The following is a 22,461-nucleotide window of genomic DNA, read 5'->3' as shown; positions in this document are numbered from 1 at the left end:
CTGAGTGTCCACTAGAGCCACAGGCAAGAGAGTCAGGGCCCAATGTGCCATGTGCCTGGCAAACTGATCCCAAAAAGTGTAGACTAGACCCCACGTTCAGGTGCCCGATGATGATGTAAGTTACAAAATAATCCCACACTAGTTCAGAATTATGTATAATAAAGAGTTATTTATTAAGGAACAGACTCACAGATTACAGTCCTAGATCATAGTTCTCTGCAAGAAACAGGGACCAGGAACCAAATCTAGCAGCCAGAAGCAAGAACTGGAGGTAAGAAAGTGAGTGCACACTTTACAGCTGAATTTATAGTATAAGAGACCACGCCCAAATGGGCTTTTGGCAGAAGGAGCTCCCACAGTAGGATGCTTTGCTAATTTTCACTGATGGCTCTTCTAACAGGAGGGCTGCATATGTAGTTAATGGCAAAGAACATGCAATGCAGAACAGAACCAGACTCAGCTCAAATAGTAGAGCTGCGAGCTGTGGCTATAGTGTTTCAACACTTTACAAATGAGGCATTTAATCTATATACTGACTTTATAGAAAAGTCTGCCAGATACTATGGGCCTGTAGGCTAAAGATGGATGACTGTCCAGGCAGCAAGATGTCTCTGTCAATTCTAGAGTTTTGGAAGTTGTTTACAATGCACTTGCTGTTTACTTAGGTAATATATCCATCTGGGGTCTTTGATGAAGTTGATGACAGATAGTTATAGGTAAATTAGACATAAAACTTTCCAGATACAAATAGACTAAGTATTGTAAGTGCAATTTTTGCTTGATACAGTTTCACTATATATGGTTTTGTTATATCATTTTGTTATATATTGTTTTGTCTTTGCTGAAGTTGAAGACAGATAGTTAAAAGTAAATTAGACATAAAACTTTCCAGATACAAACAGACTAAGTATTGTAAGTGCAATTCTTGCTTGATACAGTTTGACTATATATTGTTAGATTATATACAGTTTTACTATGTTAAAGTTAAAATCTTCCTTTTATTTAGACAAAAAGGGAAGATGATGTAAAATGATGTAAAATTCCCCTCTGTATGCTGTGAATATGTTTTATTGCCTTTGGTTAATAAAGAAGCCACTTTGGACTATGGCAGGGCAGAATAGATGTGGGTTGAAAAAGCTAAACTGAATACATGAAGAAAGAAGGCTGAGTCCGGAAGAGCCTATGAAGTCGCTGAAAGAAAAAGATTCCAGAAACTTACCAGTAGGCCACAGCCTCATGGTGATACACAGATTAATAGAATTGGGTTAATTTAAGATATAAGATCTAGCTATGAACATGCCTAAACCATTGGCCAAACAGTGCTATAATTAATATAGTTTCTGCGTGATTATTTGGATCTGGGTGGCTGAGAAGTCAAAAAGCAATCTTTGTTTACACTTCCTGAATTGGGATTCAGAGAGGTAAGCAGACCCAGTCAAAGTGTATGACCACCTGTAGGGACTGAACTCCTGTGTGGGGTAGGATATGGGTAGGACAGAAATCCTGGGAAGGAAAACAAACTGAAACCATTTTCTTAAGTGTATCCACTAAGTCAGGCCTTGACCTGCCCTGAGGATTAACTCTTAAGGGAAGACACAAGGACATCCCACCAACTGCAGGCAGAATCAACTCTATACTCTAATACCATCAGGTCCAACATGTTGGTCTGGAACAGACTATGTAGCCTAGGTAAGCCTAGAAGTTTTGATCCCCCTGCCTAACCTAGAGTTTAAGATTACAGGGGTTCACTGCTATGCCCAACCACATAACACTATTTTTTAAATTTTATTTTATATGTATGAGTGTTTTTCCTATATTTGAATGCTTGGCTCCAAGATGATTGAACAATGGTTTGGGAAGCATTAGGAGATTTGGCTTTGTTGTAGGATGTGTGTCCTTGTGGGTGGGCCTTGAGGATTCAAAAGTCCTTGCCATTCCTAGTCAGCTCTGTCCCTCTCTCTCTCTGGCTTGTGCTTATGGGTCAGATGTGAACTCTCAGCTACTGCTCCAGTGTCATGTCTGCCTTCTTGCTGCCATGCTCCTCACAGTGATGGTCATGGACTCTGATCCCTAGAATCATGATTCCCATGTTAAATGCTTATAAAGTGTCTTGGTCATGGTGTTTTGTCATGACAATTGTTGGTAGAGACTGCTTGGAGAAGCCATGTAGCCACTACAAGAGACAGATGCTGGACACTGGATGGAAACTTACTGGTAGACTATAAAATGTAGAAATACAAAGATTAATATAAATAGGTTAATTTAAGGTATAAAAACTAACTAATAAAAAGCATGAGCTAATACGCCAAGTAGTTTGTAATAATACAGTTTTTGTGTGATTATTTCAGGTCTGGATGGCTGGGAAATGAACAAGCAGCCTCAGTCTACAGGCAAGAGAAAACTAAGTAAGACACTGAACACAATATATTATAGAAAACAGACTTTTATTTTGTATTTCTGAGACTGGCTTATTTCATTAAATATGTTGACCTCTAGTTTCACACATTTTTCTGCAAATGCTGTAATTTTTCTTTTTTAAAGCTTATTTTTTTTGAAGAGAGAGAGAGAGAGAGAGAGAGAGAGAGAGACAGAACATTTATTGCTAAGTGCATTTTTCAGTGATTGTGGCTGCAGAAGCACACAAGGTGACTGAATCTAACTTTGAGCCATTTATTCAGGAGAGAGGGAATTGAGAGCCCCAGAGAAGGGAAGCAGGGTGAGATTATATACAACAGCACCTGGTTTAAGGAGAAGGCAGAAGAGGTTTTGAAGAGGGGAAGGCAGACTAACTGGGGGAATTTATATTGGATATTTTGAGTTTCTTAGTATGAAGTTTTATATTCCACTGAGGGTCACCATGACAGTGACTTGAGGAGACTGACTAATTGTGTCCACTGGAGTCGACCAGGGACTGTCTAGGCGACAGCCGGGTTTTTTGACTGACACAACAGCCCCTGATGAACGCATTTGTGTTTCGTGCTTTATGACATGGAATAAGCGATGTCAAGTATCTACTCATGTGTTTTCAAGTAGTACACAGAGAGTTTGTGAAAAATATTAAAGTTATGGCATTTTATTCCTGCTCTCATCCAAAAGGGAAGATTGAGAAAGTGACCAAGGTATTAAAATTATATGATTTCAGCTTATCGTGTAACAAAATCAGGTAACTGCTTCTCTAGTTTGGCCGGGTCTTCCCTGCTGGAGAAGCACACTGATGCTCCGTAATTTATTGAAAGGATCACTTAAACAGCAGACATTTGACGCACATGCGTGGTCGGGCTGTCTTTGCCACATGCAAAGTTTTTCTTATTCATTGATGTCATTTATGTATTGAATAATACCTACCATGACCAGGAAGCAACACATTTTGAACATCAAATTTTATCTTAATTCCATTTCCGTATAAACCACCCCATGGGTGATCTACCATGCATGACTTCATTTCACATAACGTTCTGATACTAAAAAATTGCACTCGTTTCTATGCCCTTTGCTCGTTGATATAAGAGCTATGCTTTCATTGTTGGTTTGATTAATAATGAGCATTCTATGAGAAACACATACAACAAAACAGACAATGGGGGCACTACACGTAGAAAACATGCTATCAGCAAGATGGTGAAGAATATAAGCTTGAGTTTATTTATTAATGCTAAGGATTAAACCAAGGTCAGTCAAGCTCTTCCCACTAACAGGCATTCCATCCCACCAAACCTTAAAATCCTAGGACCTACAGACCCCAGGCTATATGTATTAAATTATTATGGTCAACAAATTAAATCCAAAAAAGGCAGAAATTAAATGAAAAACAAACAATTAACTGAATCTGTCTTAAAATAAAATAAAAGTTACATAAAAGAAAATGAAAATAAAAATGAAGGTGGAGAAGAATAGGAATAAACTGCTGAGTATAAATAATTGGTCAAGGGTTATAAATAGATAACTAAGATATAAGCAACATCGGAAAAATTTCATCTGACAATTTCTCAAGATGGGTAATAAATTTATTGATTTTAATATTCTGCTTGGACACATATGTATGATTTCAGAGGCTCCCATGCTCTGCTGGCACATCTGGTCGTTTGTGGTGAACTGATACAGGGTTACAGACATCTGGGCACCTGGGTAGCACGGTGGCACACAGCAGTGTGTGCTGTTGAGTCTTCAGCTCTCCCTGGGCAGCGTGTCAGCATTCACTGTGGCAGCCACAGTGCCGTGAGCACCGTCTTCTGGGTTTAACAGTTAGTTATTCCATGCAGTTAGATCGCCTCTTCTTTTCCTAAGTAAAAGATTCAAGGCATTTGAACTAAAATTGAAAAAATCATGCACTACTGTGAAGAACATTAGTCACAGAAATTATTATGACCCTAATAATGCCTAATTTTTTTAAATGCCCTCTTTACTTTAGGGAAAATAGTAGCAGGGAGACACTCCATGGGTAAAGTGTTTACTGTACAAGCAAAGGACCTGCATTTGGATTCCTGGTACTTATGCTAATGTGGGCTCAGCAGTGCACATCTGCATTCTCAGCCCTGGAGAGGCAGGGGTACAATGTCCCTGGAGGTCACTGTCCAGGTGGCCCAGCCACATCAGGGAGCTCCAGGGTCAGCGAGAGATCCTGTCTCAAATGATAAAGTGGGGAGTAATTGAGGAGGACATGCAATATCTTCATCCACATGTGTGACTGCACATCCATCTCTGTATGTGCACACACACACACGAATACATCACACACGAATATACATACATACATGCACACCAATACATACAAACACAACACAATAATTAGAGAAAATAAATTTGTACGGCTATGATGGGCTCAGATAGAAAGTGTCAAGTGGGTTAGGAATCTGAAACATCGAATAAACAGAAGCCTCACCTACAGAAGCCAGTAACAATAAATAATGTTCATCTAGGCAGTTTGGATGCTCACCTTACTAGACCTGGATGGAGGTGGGTGGTCCTTGGACTCCCCACAGGGCAGGGAACCCTGATTGTTCTTTGGGCTGACGAGGGAGGGGGACTTGATTGGGGGAGGGGGAGGGAAATGGGAGGCGGTGGTGGGGAAGAGACAGAAATCTTTAATAAATAAATAAATAAATAATAATGTTCATCTAATGCTATATTCTTACTGATGCTCATGGCTTTTAACTTAAGAGCATCTGAAATTTGGCCCATTGCATTGTTTCCCTAAGCCACCTTGGAGCTCTTGAAGCCTAGTGGGTGATAGGAAGGGGTCATTGTGATGCTAATAGTTGCTCCACATATTCCATAAAAACAGTTGATCCTTAGGTGATATTCACTGTCAGCTGGGTAATCAGGTAAGCCATCCAATAAATGCTCATTATTTCCAATTTTATTTGCTAGTCTCACCTGGTTTGCCTGTGTCAACACCAGCACCATTAAGAGTTATGCCCCCTTCCCTTGAGGAAAGGCTTATTTATTCTAGACACTAGAAGTCTTTTTTCTCAGCCCCTCAAAGCTCCTCTTAAACAAACCTGAGAATTGCATTTTAAAGGTGTGTGCATCTCTACATGGCCTGAGGCTTATAACTATAAATTACAACTCAGTTATCTGAAAGTTTATCAAAGACTTTCTCTATAACAGTTCATTTTTGCTCAGTTCAATCAATAAAAAGAACGCAAAACAGGTTCATAGTGTATAGGTTAGACACATCACCATGTTCAGTTTGTTATAGATTAGATACAGCATTGTGTTCATAATGGTATAGGTTAGATACACCATTGTGTTCATAATGGTATGGATTAGATACACCATTGTGTTCATAATGGTATAGATTAGATGCACCATTGTGTTCATAATGGTATAGATTAGATACACCATTGTGATCATAATGGTATAGATTAGATACAGCATTGCGTTCATAATGGTATAGGTTAGATACACCATTGTGTTCATAATGGTATAGATTAGATACATCATTGTGTTCATAATGGTATAGGTTAGATACACCATTGTGTTCATAATGGTGTAGGTTAGATAAAGCATTGTGTTCATAATGGTATAGATTAGATACAGCATTGTGTTCATAATGGTATAGGTTAGATACACCATTGTATTCATAATGGTATAGATTACATACACCATTGTGTTCATAATGGTATAGATTAGATACACCATTGTGTTCATAATGGTATAGATTAGATACACCATTGTGTTCATAATGGTATAGGTTAGATACAGCATTGTGTTCATAATGGTATAGATTAGATACACCATTGTGTTCATAATGGTATAGATTAGATACATCATTGTGTTCATAATGGTATAGGTTAGATACAGCATTGTGTTCATAATGGTATAGATTAGATACACCATTGTGTTCATAATGGTGTAGGTTAGATACACCATTGTGTTCATAATGGTATAGATTAGATACACCATTGTGTTCATAATGGTATAGGTTAGATACACCATTGTGTTCATAATGGTATAGATTAGATACACCATTGTGTTCATAATGGTATAGATTAGATACACCATTGTGTTCATAATGGTATAGATTAGATACACCGCTACTTCCACCAGTTTCCATTCTCAGTTTCCTCTTTTATGTCACTGAGATCATACTTTATGTCATTGGTTATATGAAAAGTCAATAATAAAATGCTATATGTAAAATATGTAATGTTCCCCATACTCCAAATGCTTATATGGACACTTTACTCTTGCTTTAAAGATTTATTTTATTTCAATCATGTGTATGTTATGTGTCTGAGTGTGGTTATGTGCACACAAGTGTAGGTGCTCTCAGCTGCTAGAAGAGGGCTCAATCTGGTCATAGGTAGCTGTGAGTCAGAGGATCAGGTTTTACTGCGAGACTTTATCTCCTAGTAATGCCAGAGGCTGTACCAGACAGTCTCCCCAACATGGCTCCCCCAATGTGAACAATAAACCTGCAAGGACACAGCAATAGACATGCCAGGGTGAGGGGTAAAGACCACCAGGTACCAACCCTACACAAAGAACTACACTATCAGAGGAATGCTGGGAGCAGGAGAAAGAGTCTTCCCCAGGGAAGAGCACACTGACTGCTCATCCAATGGCAACTGGTTATTCCCAAAAGCACACATGTAAATGTACAGACTAAGGTTATATTAGGAATATATGTATATACGCATATGAGTGTAACAATGAAAAAAGAGGGCATGGTTTTGAAGAAAAGCAAGAGGGATTTATGGGCTGCTTTACAAGGGGCAAAGGAAAGGGGGAAATAATGTGATTATATCAAAATCTCCCAAATGAAATAAATAATTAAAAATTGAAAGTATTCAGAAGAACATCAGAAGGCTTCTTTCTGCTTGTTTGTTTTCTTAAAGACGATATAGAAAAGGAGTCTCTGTAGTTTTGGAAACATTAAGAAAGTTCTTTCATCCTGAAACATCTACTAATGCTAACACTGAAATAGATTTCAACTTTTGCTGACTGTAATGTGACAGAATCATTGCATTTTATCTACTGGAGATTCTCAGTCTCCTTCGAGTCTGCATAGTGAGCTGGCCCTCGGTACCACTGAGTCTTGGCTCTGGACTAGTGTTCTCTGAGGGTGCTATCCTGTTTCCAGTTCCCCAAATACACAACAGGGCTTCCTTCTGGGCATTGCAAGTTATCTGCCTTTCAAATCTAATTGTAAGTAGGACATGAAAACTGCTTTTCTTGAAGAAGTTAATTTACACAAAGTTACCCAGGTTTGGGAAAGTTCCGATAGGAAAAACAATACTTACGATGGTGTCCTGCCAAAGGGACATGTTTAAAGGTGTCTGTAGCTCTGATCCGGGTTGCCATGGTGCAGCATTGAATGAAGGCTTGAACACAGCGCGGGCCTGTTTTCACACGTTTTGCTCTCTGCGCACAGGTTTCATAGGTACTAAGTCTGGCTCCGTCATTACAACACTTCTTTACCACCGGATGTTTATATGTAGCAGCTGAAACGATGTCAATACGTGTGTCCTTACCACCAACAGTCATAGGAATTTCAAGCGTCAATTTCTCTACCATCAAAGGACTCCCTCAGCAGATAATCAGGGAAACCAAGCATTTTACATAATTTTAGGTGAGGAAATAATAAAGTTCTGCTTTTTGGGGGGTAAGGACCTGGCCAATGAAATTCTGAGTTTGTGTGAAGGATCATTTGAGGGGTGAACTGAACCTCCACAGGCATCTTTTCCCCGCCCGCTGCTTTGCAATTAGGGAAACCCCGTGTCTTCTGCTCTGGTCTTGAATGCAGTAACCGCAGTGCTATACAACTTGTGGACTACCTTGTTCTGTTATTTTGTGTTCCAGGGAATCTGTAGGCTGGAGAATCACGGCTTGGGCTTCATCTATGAGCGGGAGAATGGAGATAGGGAAGAGTGGTCAGTGTCATACTGTTGTTATATTACTTAAAAATAGGTCTTGTCCCTGCAATATGACCCATAATACTCTTCAACTAAGTCGTTTGTTGACTTAACTACTTGACTCCTCGCTAATTGTTTATTTTTCCTAAAATCATGAGCCTAGAAAGATCCCCCATAAGCTAGGCTCCCCTGGGGACTATACCAGTTCTGTTATGAAGAACATGAATCCACAAGGGCCGGTGGGCTTCCTCGGGATTAACAGGCGACCTGATCTCAGACTCACGAACAGCCACCAAAGCGTTAGAGTACCTTGAATTTTCAGTTCTTGCTGCAGATCACTTATTGACGTGAGATTTATTTTGTAAGCTTTATCTGTGAGAGATAAGGGGGTGTGGAAGGCATAAAATCCTTCTAAAACAGCCCCACGATGGTATTCTCTTCCACATCATCACGTCCCTCTAAACAACCTCTAACAAGCACTGACTCCTTAGCCGAATACCCCACCAGGACTTCCCACCACCCTGGCCCGGGGCCTCATCCCTACCTGGGAGTGGTTTGCATTAGCTATATTACTGAAAAGAATTACTGGGAGAAAACTAACGTTCTATAAACGAGTCTTAGGTTGAAGATTACCGTGTTCTTTGATTTCAAAGTGTGTTGTTCCGTTGGTGGAAGCGTCTTCTCTAAATTTAGCCTGAATCGTCCATCTACCGTATCTGTGGAAATGAGATGTTTGAAATCATGGAGGTTATCAAAGAGTTTTAATTTATCAAGAGGAACTCTAGTAATTTCTGTTTTAAGGAGGTAAGAATATATGTATATACATGTAGATATACACATGCATACATGCATGCACACAAACACTTTCACATATACTAAAGTAAAAGTTTGGACGAAAGATATTTTAAAAATAAGTAGGCATAACTGAACATTTCTAAAAAAAATAAATTGTTTAACAATTAGATTTTTTGTATTGTATCTTTTCCTACATATTTTACGTAAATACAGCAATTTTTATTTGAGAACTGAAACAACTTCAATATATAATTAATCCAGGAATTTATGTTAAATTCACAACATAGTAAAAAAAATTATAATAATATGTTTGGAAAGATGGCATACCATGGTGAAATCCACACCGCATATGACCAAATTTTTATTAGAAAACTAAGCATGGGTGGTCTAAAGCATAAAATAACCTGTCCAATAACCTTCTTCCAAAAATAGTTAGTGGGGTTGGGCAGTGGGAGCTCATGCCTTTAATTCCAAGACTTTGGGGGGTGCCATTCCAAATTCAAGGTCAGCCTGTTTACAGAGTGAGGACATCCAAGGCTACACAGAGAAACCCTGTCTTGAAAGACCAATACCAAAAACCAAACAAACAAAAAAAAAATTAGTGAGTACTACAATGAGATTTAAAAAAGATCAATACAGACGAACCGCAGACTTTATAGCAAACAATCCACACCAGTTCAGATTCTCACACATTTTCTGAGCAGCTTTATTTCATACAAATTACTGCACATCACTGGGGAAAGAGAAAAACCGTATCTACCATGCAGATAGGGGATGCGATCAATGGAGGAGATAGTACGGTTGTCATGACTATTGTCCTTGCTCAACAGGTATTTACTGAGGACCAAGGATGCTGAATTGCTGAGCTAAATGAACACTATGGACAAGAGCCTTGATCTTAAGGAGCCCAGGGTCTAACATGGGGAGGGAGTGATAAACAAAAAATGAATAAGACATGGAGAAGAAGAGAAAATACACAGGACAAGGAGGTGGAGAGTGAAGAGGACATTACATCATATCCAGGGATGGCATTTGTACAAAGTGTGATTTTCCCATGTCCCAGAGACGAGAACTATGAAGGAGAATGTGTTCTGTGCATAGAGGACAACAGACACCAAGCTGCTAAGACGGGAGAGTGGAGTCTGATGGATTCCAGTGGATTGCTGGCATGAGGTGACCTCTGGGAAATCAGAATCATAACATAGCAGACTCAATTCTGCACTAGGGGGTCTATGGCATTTTAAGAAATTGTATAATTTTAAATCATCCAGATTATTTCAGCCTCCCAACTTCAGTCCACGATTTTCAGAAAATGTTTTCAAAATGAGCCAAATACAATTTCCCTTAGAGAGGACACAGGACAAGTGACTCTAAAGTGTTTCTACTGGAAATGTCTGCGGTAGCTATGTATAGTATAGTACAGTGTAGTGTAGCATGGTACAGTACAGTACAGTATAGTAGAGTACAATATAGTATAATACAGTACATTATAGTACAGTATAGGATAGGATAGTACATTATACTATGGTACAGTATAGTATAGTCCATTATAGTATAGTAGAGAATAGTATAGTTCAGTATAGTATAGAATAATATAGCACAGTGTAGTATGGTACAGTACAGTATAGTATAGCCTCCCTTGTCTTGTATTCTATAGTATAATACAGTATGGTACAGTATAGAATATTATAGTACAGTATAATATAGAATAGAATGATATAGTACAGTATAGTACAGTATGGAATACTACAGTATACTATAGTATGGTATAGTATAATTACAGTACAGTATAGTAGACTATAGTATAGTATGGAAAAGGATACTATACTATAGAATAGTATAGCTGCTCTTGTCTAGTATAGTATAACACAGTATAGTATAGTGAGTATAGTATAGTGTAACATAGTATAGCTGTCCTTATATAGTATAGTATATAGTCCAGTATAGCATAGCTGCCCTTGTCTTGTATAGTATAATACAGTATAGTACAGTGTAGTACAGGTGTCCTTATATAGTAAAGTACAGTATAGTATAGCTGCCCTTGTTAATATAGTATAGTACAGTATAATATGGTATAGTATAGTACAGTATAGTATGGTATAGTATAGTACAGTACCATATAGAACATTATAGTATAGTACAGTACAGTAAAGAACAGTACAGTATAGTATAGTACAGTACAGTATGGTATGGTATAGTATAGTACAGTACCATAAAGAACAGTACAGTGCCATAAAGAACAGTACAGTATAGTACAGTACAGTATAGAGTAGTACAGTATAGCTGCCCTTGTCATAGACATTGTGCTCTATGTTCCTTGAGAACAGGGATTGTGAGCACTTGACTTCTATTTGGCAGCTTGCTCTCTTATTGTGAGTTCCACACACAAGCAGTGCTCATTAAACATGTATTTTATAAACCTCTGTATGAGCATGATCTTAATCCTTGCATATGAACCCAAATAGAACAAAATTTCCTACACACAAACACACACACGTTATGACTAAATCTCCGCACCTGCTAGGCATAAGTGCTCTCCCAATAGACCATAACCTAACACCCTCTGCTCAGAGATGGACACTCTGTTAGGGTGAAAAGGTAAAAAGGACAACTGAAGATTGTTTTCTCTTCTAAATTGATTGCTTTCTCTATAAAAAGAATGGGTGAGAAATTTTGGCAAATTCTTCTGTGTGTGTGTGTATCTGTGTATTTGTTTACTGTTTTGCTATTTGCTGAGGCTGGTTGGTAATACCTACATCTAAGGGATTCTCTATTGAAGGTGTGCTGGAAATCCGAGACTCCTGGTCTCCTGGGCAGTGCTCTGGTATCTGGGATTCATTTCTGTTCTGCTGAGAAGTGGGCTTAACTTCTACCATCCTTTGGAAGGCTTCACATAGCAACATGTGTGCTGTCCTTGGTCAGAGCAGGTGCTCACTTAACCTTTCCTCTGCCCCACAAACAAAAGTTCAACATGGTTTTTTGTTTGTTACTTTTTTTTCAGAAATAAAGGTTATTAAGAAATATTTTTACGTACTTGGGGTTAGAAGGAATCTGAAAGTCAGGAAAAGACACAGCTCCAGTAAGATTGTTTCCTTGCACCTTGTCAACTTCTGATCCTTCAGGGTCCTTTAGAGAAATAAAAATCATGCCCACCTTAAGTCTTTTTTCGTTGTTGCAAAGTAATACCCGTGACCAGGTAATTTTGGAAGACTAGAGATTTATCTTGGCCACAGTACTGGAGGCCAGGGTTGTAAGGAGATGACGCTGTGCAGGGAGGAGCTGCCCTGCTTCAACTCTGGATGGAGAAGCAGAACCGCAAGCAAGAACTCAGGAAGAGTTTGTTCATATGACCAGAAAGCTCTTGCACGGGAACAGCCCTGCTCAGTGCATCCATCTGTGAGGGAAGCATCACAGGACTAAGCACATACTTACTATGAAAGTTAAGACAGTTTCCCGTGTAACTGGCTCCAAGGCATCTCCCAGCGAAAGAACGCCAACCTTTACTGCAGAAGAAGTGATATTGTCAAAAACCTTGTTGAGCAAGGACTGTTCTAATTTTTTTTATTGAAAAACAAAATTCTGCCTCCACCCAGTCTCCCATTTCCCTCCCCCTCCTCCCACCTCTCTCCTCCTCCCTCTCCAGTCCGAAGAGCAGTCAGGGTTCCCTGCCCTTTGGAAAGTCCAAGGTCCTCCCCCTTCATCCAGGTCTAGGAAGGTGAACATCCAAACTGGCTAGGCTCCCACAAAGCCAGAACATGAAGTAGGAACAAAACCCCATGCCATTGTCTTTGGTTTCTCATCAGCCCTCATTGTCCGCCATGTTCAGAGAGTCCGGTTTTATCCCGTGCTTTTTCAGTCACAGTCCTTATGGAAGAATGGATGAAGAAAGTGTGGAATATATACACATTAGAGTACTACTCTGCCATAAAAAACAATGATTTCTCGAATTTTGCATGCAAATGGATGGAAATAGAAAACACTATCCTGAGTGAGGTAACCCAGACCCAAAAAGAAGATCATGGGATGTACTCACTCATAATTGGTTTCTAGCCATAAATAAAGGTCACTGAGTCTATAATTTGTGATCCTAAAGAAGCTAAATAAGAAGGTGAACCCCCTCAAAAAACATATAGTTAATATCCCTGCTATGGGAAATAGACAAGATTACTGGGCAAAAAAAATGGGATCTTGGGGGTGGGGTGGGATGGGGGTAAGGGGAGAAGGGAAGAGAAAAGTGGGAAGGGGAGGATGGGGGGAACTTGGAGAAATGGGATGATTGGGGATAAAACAAGGTTGGATAGAGGAGCAGGGAATCACATAACTTAATTAAAGGAACCACCTTAGGGTTGGTAAGAGACTTGAACCTAGAGTGGCTTCCAGGTGCCCAGGGCAATGTCCCCAGTTAGTTTCTTGGGCAGCTGAGGATAGGGAACCTGAAATGACCCTATCCTATAGCCATACCGATAAATATCTTGCATATCACCATAGAACCTTCATCTAGCGATGGATGGAAATAGAGACAGAGACCCACACTGGAGCATCGGACTAAGCTCCCAAAGTCCCATGAGGAGCAGAAGGAGGGAGAACATGAGCATGGAAGTCAGGACCACGAGAGGTGCACCCACCCACTGAGAAAGTGGGGCTGATCTATTGGGAGCTCACCAAGGCCAGCTGGACTGTGACTGACTATTCTAATTTTTGAAACAAACATCATCAGGGTGAAAATGATTTAAGATACAGTGAGTGACATTGTCAAAGATTAATAATATATTTTAAAAACATTTTCAATGAGATAAATCTTGTTAAAAATCAAATATAGCCCCAAGATAAAAACTCATATTTAAAGGAAAGATGTTGGTAAACATATATATTACTAAAGATTCTTTCATTTTAACCTAAGTCCTCGTGATTTACTTGTAGTGAATAGGAAAGATAACTTATAAAAATACTTATGTTCTACCTGCTGGAAACATGTGAATAGTGTAAAATTAGTTATTTCTGGTATTAGACCTCCATGTATTGGGAATTTCATAAAAACAAAAGAGTGAGCTCCACTGTAGGTTGTATGAAAACATACAATACTGCCTTACATTAGGGCTGGAGGGTCAAGGGACAAACTAATGTCTGGTTCAGAATGCATACACTCTCCTGCTTATGAAAAGCAGCAAGGCTCCAAATTAGCTCCTCCTGTGATATGCTGTGATCGTGTGATTTTGTTGTATCTGTTGCCCCAGGTCCTGTTATTGTTCTTTCCTTTTTGAATGAATAGTGGTGGGCCAGAGAGATGGCTCAGTGGTTAAGAGCATTGCCCACTCTTCCAAAGGTCCTGAGTTCAACTCCTGAGCTCACAACCATCTGTAAAGAGATCTAGTGCCCTCTTCTGGTCTGCAGACATACACACAGAGAGAATATTGTATATATAATAAATAAATAAATATTTAAAAAAAGAAAAAAAAAAGACTAGTGGCGACATTGAAGAACTGTTGGTCCTTGCACATCCTAGGCAGCACTCTGTCCGGAAACACGTGTCTCTTTGTTTCCTTCCTAAGTAGCCCCGGATAGCCTGTGATTCACAACCTCCTCTCATCAGCCTCCCTGGTTCTGGGGTCAGGAACACACACCACCAAGCCCTGTGAGACCCTCCACTCTCTAAATGCTGTGGGTCTCACAGCTGATTCATGCTTAATTTTCTTCTTCTTTCATACACATTGGAAGTAGGTACCCAGAACCAGGTGGCAGCAAATACATTCAATTCCAGCTCTTGGGAGGCAGAGGCATGATGATATCCATGAGTTCAAGGTCAGTCTGGTCTAGCACTATGTGATTTCCAGTACAAACGGGGTTGTTACACAGACAAACCCTATTTTCTCAACAACAAAAAAGTGTTTCACAGAAAAAAAAATAGTGCAACATTTCATGTATTTTCTTCTCTGTTATTGTAGTTTTTAATCTTTATAAATTTGAATCTGATCCCTTAGAATATCTTCATTGTCTTTGTTTTTTGTGCTCAATATCTTTTAAGTTAAAGTCTTTAATTTTTTTGAATTACATACATGAATAGTATAATTGCATGCCTGTTATTTTTATATTTACATACACACATACACACATGTTGATTTAGTGTTATTCCTATGTGCATGTGCTTAGGGTGGACTGCTCAGGATTGGATCAGCTGTGGGGGCTCCTCCCTGGGTAAACCCAGCCTCCCTCTCTGAGCAGCACTGACTGTCTATAGCAGTTCTTGCGTGTAGGAGGCCTTTAAAATCTCCCCCATGAGGGTTGTGTGTTGTCTACATAGATTCACAACTACTCTAAATACAGATAGTGTGTGACCATGGCTACCCAGCACCGAACGGTACAACTAAAACACAGCCCCGGACCTGAGATCAGGGAGCGCTATAGAACAGGAGGCAGCAAAGGCTGTCATTGGTGTTTCTGATTTTAGCCATTCTGACAGGTGTAAGATGGTATCTTAAAGTTGTCTTTTTTTTTTTCTAGAGAAAAACACAAGACCAAGTTTATTTCATACAATGTTATTCACACGTTTCATTTCTAATTTATACATAATATACAAAGAAGTGAAGATAACATTTCATATGAAGAGCCAGGACTTAGACAAACTGGTCCAGAAACAATCTATACCAAAAGGAGACACTCAAGAGTAAGCCTAAGCGGTTTCTGCCCAATCAGATTTATTCTGAAAAGTCAATTTTTCTGAAGTTCCATGCCAACATACTAGAAGGTGGAATCAGGGTGAGCACCAAAACTGGCAGATCATAAAATTTCTACACAAACAGGTATTTTTCTAGAATATGCCTAAAAGTATCAGGAGAACTGGGTTGTCAGCACTGGGAAGTATGAATCAGGACTGCTAGAGGAGGATTCAGTTCCAAGTCACTTTCTCTAGGACTTGCCACTTTCTGAACTGAGAGACAGCTGCCTGAGCATACAAAAGCAAGGGTGAACGGGAACCAAGTTGTCTTGATTTGCATTTTCCTGATCGCTAAGGAAGTTGAGCATGACCTTAAGTGTCTTTTGACCATTTGAACTTCTTCTGTTGAGAATTCTCTGTTCAGCTCAGTGCCCCATTTTATAATTGGAGAGGTTGTGGAGTAAGGGGTACACTCATCCATTGCTGGTGGGAATGCAAACTTGTTCAACCACTTTGGAAAGCAGTGTGGCGGTTTCTCAGGAAATTCGGGATCAACCTACTCCTGGACCCAGCAATACCACTCTTGGGAATATACCCAAGAGATGCCCTGTCATACAACAAAAGTATATGCTCAACTATGTTTATAGCAGCATTGTTTGTAATAGCCAGAACCTGGAAACATCCTAGATGCCCTTCAATGGAAGAATGGATGAAGAAAGTACGGAATATATATATTAGAGTACTACTCAGCAGTAAAAAACAAGGACTTCTTGAATTTTGCATGCACATGGACAGAAATAGAAAACACTATCCTGAGTGAGGTAAGCCAGACACAAAAAGAGAAACATGGGATGTACTCACCCATAATTGGTTCCTAGCCATAAATAAAGGACATTGAGCCTATAATTCGTGATCCTAGAGAAGCTAAACAAGAAGGTGAACCCAAAGAAAAATATATAGGCATCCTCCTGGATATTAACCTTCATCAGGCGATGAAAGAAGACAGAGACAGAGACCCACATTGGAGCACCGGACAGAAATCTCAAGGTCCAAATCAGGAGCGGAAGGATAGAGAGCACGAGCAAGGAACTCAGGACCGCGAGGGGTGCACCCACACACTGAGACAATGGGGATGTTCTATTGGGAACTCACCAAGGCCAGCTGGCCTGGGCCTGAAAAAGCCTGGGATAAAACCAGACTCGCTGAACATAGTGGACAATGAGGACTGCTGAGAACTCAAGAACAATGGCACTAGGTTTTGATCCTACTGCACATACTGGCTTTGTAGGAGCCTAGGCAGTTTGGATGCTCACCTTACTAGACCTGGATGGAGGTGGGTGGTACTTGGACTTCCCACAGGGCAGGGAACCATGATTGCTCTTTGGGCTGACGAGGGAGGGGGACTTGATTGGGGGAGGGAGAGGGAAATGGGAGGCGGTGGCGGGGAAGAGACAGAAATCATAAATAAATAAATAAATAAATAAATAAATAAATAGAACAGGAGGAGGAAGATGTGGAGGATCAGGGTGCCTACCAAGGCTCAGAAATGTGGTTGCTAAGCTGCACTGTCTGCTTTTGAGCTGAACATACTGGTAGAGCTATTGGCTCTGCAGGGGCACAGTGACACATTTTCAGTCTTCAAGGGTTTTTAACTCAAGTCATAGCCAAGTCTTGGTCCGCACACCAAAACAGAAATAGTGCCCTAAGCCCAACCCACTTCAACTCTTGGCTCTTACTGTGTAACTCCACGGAGATGTCCCAGGAAATCCCATTTTGCAAGGTAACAAGGTAAAGCCAGTATGATGAGCAGGTCGCCCACATCCTGTGCTCTCCTCCCTTCAGTGCTGTCACCACCTCATATTCTCCCTCCCGTCTATGACAAACCTGCCTGCGTCATCGAGGAGTCAAGAAGGAGCTGTTAGCTGCCTGTGGAAAGCCTATGATCACAGGTTTTGATGTTCAAAACTATGGTCTTGTCTCACTGCTTCCCCTTCCTGTTCCTGGTTATCTTAACCTCTAAACCTCACTAATAAAACATGAATATTAGTGTCACCTTCCAATGACACTCACAGGTACAAACAGGACAGAGTCTCCGCATGACTCAGCAAAAAAGAAGTAACAAATTTTTACCTTATCATTATAATTTCAGTGACTTTTAGTTGCATAGTTTCTAACCTAGTTTTTAGTTAATTTAGAATACTAATCTTAGTGTATCAGAGGCAAGATCAATAAAATCTGCGTATTGAAGCTATGACTAAATTGCAGTGCCTGCTTTGTGCTTGACAATGAGATAAGACTGGTGACCAAGTCTGATATGCATGCCGTCATACAACCCCATTCACCTCACCATGGACATCACCAGCATCCACCGAAATTAGAAGGTCGCTACTGTGCACAAAGTTAAACATCAAAACAAAACATGACAGTCCCTCTTGCCTCTGCCAATCTGTCCCCCAAAGTACCATAAATGAAAACCCTTCCTGCTTCTTCCTGCAATGTACATCTTCCATAAATGCATCTCTAATTGTCCAGAGATGGCAACTAGCAGGGGAAAGATAGAAGGTTTACAAGCAATTTTGACTTTTCCTATGTCTCCTTTGTAGTTCTTGGGGGGAAATGTAGATTTTCCATAGTCACAGTGTCTTTCCTGCCATTCCCCTCAACAGGAAAACTATGAATATGAAACCATGCATAACAGACACTTTCTCAGGTGACTCACTGTGGACAATCAGCACTTGGGCACCTCTGTGATGTACGTTAGTCTCTGACAGATGTCTAAACCTTTACACAGGGGTTCTTTTTCCAACCTTGGAACTACCTACTGAATCCAAGTTTGTTTTAAATAGAAGATCTTAGGATATATTATTTCCCAGTGCCAAAATTGTATTTGCAATCATGTCTTCTCTATTTTTGATGAATAAATTCTCTGACAGGACAGATAAAGTAATCATTGGTTATGTTATTAATTTACTAATTCCATTATAAATTACAAGTGAAAATGCTATGTGAAAATATAAGTCATGAGGATCTGAGTTTCTCTTGAGTTAGGTAGAAACTGGTCTACACTCAATTTCAGATGTTCAAAGTTGTACATCTTTATGTCATTCTCCCTTGGAAGAAGCATCAGATACTCTACCGTGCTGCTGCGGAGTATACACAGGCTTGTCAGTGTGGACGAAGAGAGAGCCATTGTCATAGAGGATTGGCCTTTTTTCAGATTTTGAAAAATGCTTTGATACGACTTCCAAATACACATATGAAAATGAGCTTTGTCCTTGAGACAACTGTTTGTCCTGAATCTGAAAAGCAACAAACAAACATGACGGTGTGAAAGTGTGATTGTGAAGTCCTAAAGCGTGCTGACCTTGTAGAGACAAAACCACTGCAAACTGTAAGACCAAATCTAGCTTGTTCGTGCTTTTTGTTTGCTTGTTTTGGCTTGGTTTTTGTTTTTTGAGACAAGGTTTCTCTGTAGCTTTGGAAATGTCCTGAAACTAATTCCTGTAGACTAGGCTGACCTTGACCTCACAGAAATTCTCCTGCTTCTGCCTCCCAGGTGCTGGGTTTAAAGGCTGCAAAATTGAGTTTGTGCATTGCATAATTTTATAGAGACGCTGGAGACAGGGCTCAGACGTTAAGAGCACTGGTGGCTCTTCCAGAGGACAAAGATTCAGTTTCCAGCACCCAAGTGGCAGCTCAGATCACCTGACTCCATTTCCAGGAATCCTACTTCCTCTTCTCTCCTCTGTTATTGCATGCTGTGGTGCCCAAATACACGTGTAGGCCAAACACCCATTAACAGGAAATGGTAAAAAAAAATAGTAATAAACCTGTAGTGGTGCATAATATAATCGAAGCATTTAGAAGGCAGAGGAAGGCAGATCTCTGTGAGTTCAAGTCCTGCCTGGTCTACGTAACTTCTTCCTGAGCAGCCAAAGCTATTAGAATATTGTTACAAGCAAAGATTTCTATCTTGTATGTCAAATTGTCTTGTTGGAGTCAGATCAACAGTTCTGGCAAACCACTCCAGGTTGTTTCTTTCCAAGCCTTGTCGGAAAACAGTAAATAATAACAACAACAACAACAACAATAATAATAATATCACTGTATAGCACTACAGAAACTGAGTAGGAAAATCTTGCCTTCAAGTTTATCCAGGTAAGAATTGTAAAAATCTGTTTTATAGCATAACCCAACAACAAAACTAATTAAAACCACTGTAGGAACAATAAAAATAAATTAGTTTTGCCAAAATCCCTTCATAGTCTGACATCATAATAAAATGTTAGTATTTTTGAGACAAATTATTTCTAGAATAAATAACTTTTAAAACTAAGTACTAAAACTAAAACAAACAAAAGTCCAAGCAAGTTAGGCAATAAATTGGCTAATGAAACGATCACACAGTTCATAAGCAGAGAAGCACAGAGGACTGGTGGACATGTGGAAATCTGTTGACATCCTTACCATCTGGAGAGCGCCAATGGCACTGGGATTCCATCTCACTGCAGGAGGAACAGCTATCATTGAGAATGGTAACAGAACCAAGAATGCCGGGGAAGATGTAGGAGCAGGGAAGCCTTATGCATTGCAGATGGAGTGATAATTGGTGCAGGCAGAAGGAAAACCAGTGTGGGAGTTCCTAAACATAGAGCTACCTCTGGCCCAGCTGCAGCACTTGGGAATCTCTGAGGAGGGATAAAAGCCAACGTGGTGAGAGAGGTTTGCACTATTCATCATCCTCATCATTGCACTGTTCACGACTCCCAAGCTATGGAGAACGTCTTCTTGTCCATCAGCAGCTAAGTGGACACAGGAAATGCGATACCTATTATTCAGCCACAAAGGACAAAACTGCCGGGAAATGGATGCAACGGGAGGTCTCTATAGAAAGTGAAAGAAGCAGGACTCAGAAGGCATATACTGCGTGTTTTCTGTCACTGTGCACACATGTGCACATGACACAAAGATTGTGTACATACACACGTGACATACGAGGAGGACGAGAAAAGGGAGAGTGGACAAGGTGGGGTGAAGGGGTCAATACAGTCAAAGAACATATCACACTTAAAGGAGTTTGTCTTTATGAAATCCATCAGTACCCACAATGAACATGCACAAAATAAAGAAGTTTCTAATCAGTCTGAGCAGAGATGTCTCAATGAACGACAGTTATTTAAGCAGTTTGTCCCTACTACCCTTGTGTGTTTCCAGAGAGAGTTGCTGGCTCTAGCATTCAGCAGTCCCCCAGTATGGGAACTATGTGTAGAGCTGAAGAATACTGAGCTTTAGCAAATACCCAACAGCCCGTGTGCACATTCAGTTAGCAGTTCCCTTTTCTAATTTCACCTCAAGATATTTCCTGTTCATCTCCAAACATTGTCACAGAGAGGAGTTTATTTTTAAGGATGTGGGTAGGGCGCACTTTGCTCAAAATCAAATGTAATTTTCTGCACAGAGTTTGGGGTTTCACTCATCACTCCCCCTGTTACCATCTTACAACCACACAGCTATGGAGCAACAGTAACGACTACAGTTTTACCAAGGTTCAAGTGTTGCACAACTTTTACCAAAAACACTTAAAAAAACAAAGAATAAGTACATACTGTTAATAGTGTCGAGTTTTGGAATTTATTTTCTGGAGATAAGTTAACACAGCCTGAAGAGTAGGTCACTTTTCTATCTGGATAACTTCTTATAGAGATTGTCACATCAAATGCTTCAGTGTAGCCATGAGCTTGAATTACAACATTTTCAGATGCTCTGACATGGAAGACTTTGGGTGCTGATATGACGAAGCTGTTTAAATTGTAAAAGAAAAGTTTCGTTTGTTTTGCAGGTTTTCTTATACTTTTGGTATTTTACTCTGCATTTTTGCTGACTAGAAAACGAGTCTGTCATTGTTACAGGTAGCTGTCTCAAGGGATCAGTTATGTTGCTAGCCGCTCATCAAATCCAGACATGCCCATTGCTCTCATGGTCAGCTGAGACTACCCACTCATTATGTCAAAAGCAGACAGTTATTACCGAATCGATACAACCCAAGTCTCCATTTCACTCACCACAGGTAAGACGCCCAGGAAAGTGAAGATGGCTCATTTTACTTACGTTTGTTCCTGTCCCCAAGTTTTGCCCAGGAAAATTAAAAAGCAAAGTGCTCCCCAAAGGCCCATGGTGTAAAGTGGCATAAACCCATGAGCCCGAACTTCTTGACGCTACTTTTATTTTAAATAAACTGGGTTGAAGAGTTTGGGTAAATTAGTTTTCTGGTTAATTATTAACGTCAGCGAATACAATCTCTGAGTGAGAAAGTTAAAATCAGGAATGGGCACATGAGGGTATGTTAATAAACACAAAACATGTTTTACCATCCTGTCATTTCCAGTAATAAAGACAGCGGTGTTTGACATCAACTTAGACCCAGGGACGTGTTTTTATGAATAGAAGAGGGTCCTAACCTGGGTGCTTGCCACAGTGCAGGAAGGCTCAGCGCTGGGAGCCAGGAGCTGCTTTCCTCTGACTTTCATGTCTCAGCCAGGTCCTTTGTGCTGACACCCTGCCACCTTCAAACTTGATTCTGGCAGGTTTCATTTTTCTCTGAGATTGATGAAAGACTCAACTGGATTTTATTTTAAATGCATGGTTTTAGAATGATTT

The 22,461-nt window shown here is 40.1% G+C and overlaps 1 protein-coding gene across 1 annotated transcript; it reads right to left on the bottom strand.

Annotated features, from left to right (window-relative positions):
- Positions 1-3,619: 3,619 nt before the first annotated feature.
- On the bottom strand, positions 3,620-22,032 carry LOC121462971 (complement C5-like). Its single transcript, XM_041674963.1, has 9 exons — positions 21,913-22,032; positions 21,411-21,603; positions 18,941-19,103; positions 12,585-12,655; positions 12,187-12,278; positions 8,991-9,073; positions 8,280-8,342; positions 7,746-7,946; positions 3,620-4,279 (listed from the first exon to the last, which is right to left on the bottom strand). The coding sequence occupies exons 1-9, from the start codon at positions 21,990-21,992 to the stop codon at positions 4,260-4,262; spliced, it is 966 nt and encodes a 321-aa protein (XP_041530897.1). The 5' UTR covers positions 21,993-22,032; the 3' UTR covers positions 3,620-4,259.
- Between the last annotated feature and the right edge of the window lie 429 nt (positions 22,033-22,461).

Source organism: Microtus oregoni, unplaced genomic scaffold (assembly GCF_018167655.1).
Source record: "Microtus oregoni isolate MIOR12 unplaced genomic scaffold, Mior012 000025F_ref0000491, whole genome shotgun sequence".
In the NCBI taxonomy this organism is placed as follows: Eukaryota; Metazoa; Chordata; class Mammalia; order Rodentia; family Cricetidae; genus Microtus; species Microtus oregoni.
The sequence above is the reverse complement of the archived record's forward strand: the minus strand, read 5'-3'. Positions and strand labels throughout refer to the sequence as shown.

What these genes read in the sequence shown, in the direction of transcription:
- LOC121462971 (XM_041674963.1), bottom strand. Translation starts at nt 21,992, where the DNA reads ATGCCACTTTACACCATGGGCCTTTGGGGAGCACTTTGCTTTTTAATT. An exon ending in ACTTGGGGACAGGAACAAAC is followed by an intron (nt 21,604 to 21,912) that starts GTAAGTAAAATG and finishes CAATTTAAACAG; the next exon opens with CTTCGTCATATCAGCACCCA. An exon ending in CTTTGAAATCAAAGAACACG is followed by an intron (nt 8,343 to 8,990) that starts GTAATCTTCAAC and finishes TCCCGCTCATAG; the next exon opens with ATGAAGCCCAAGCCGTGATT.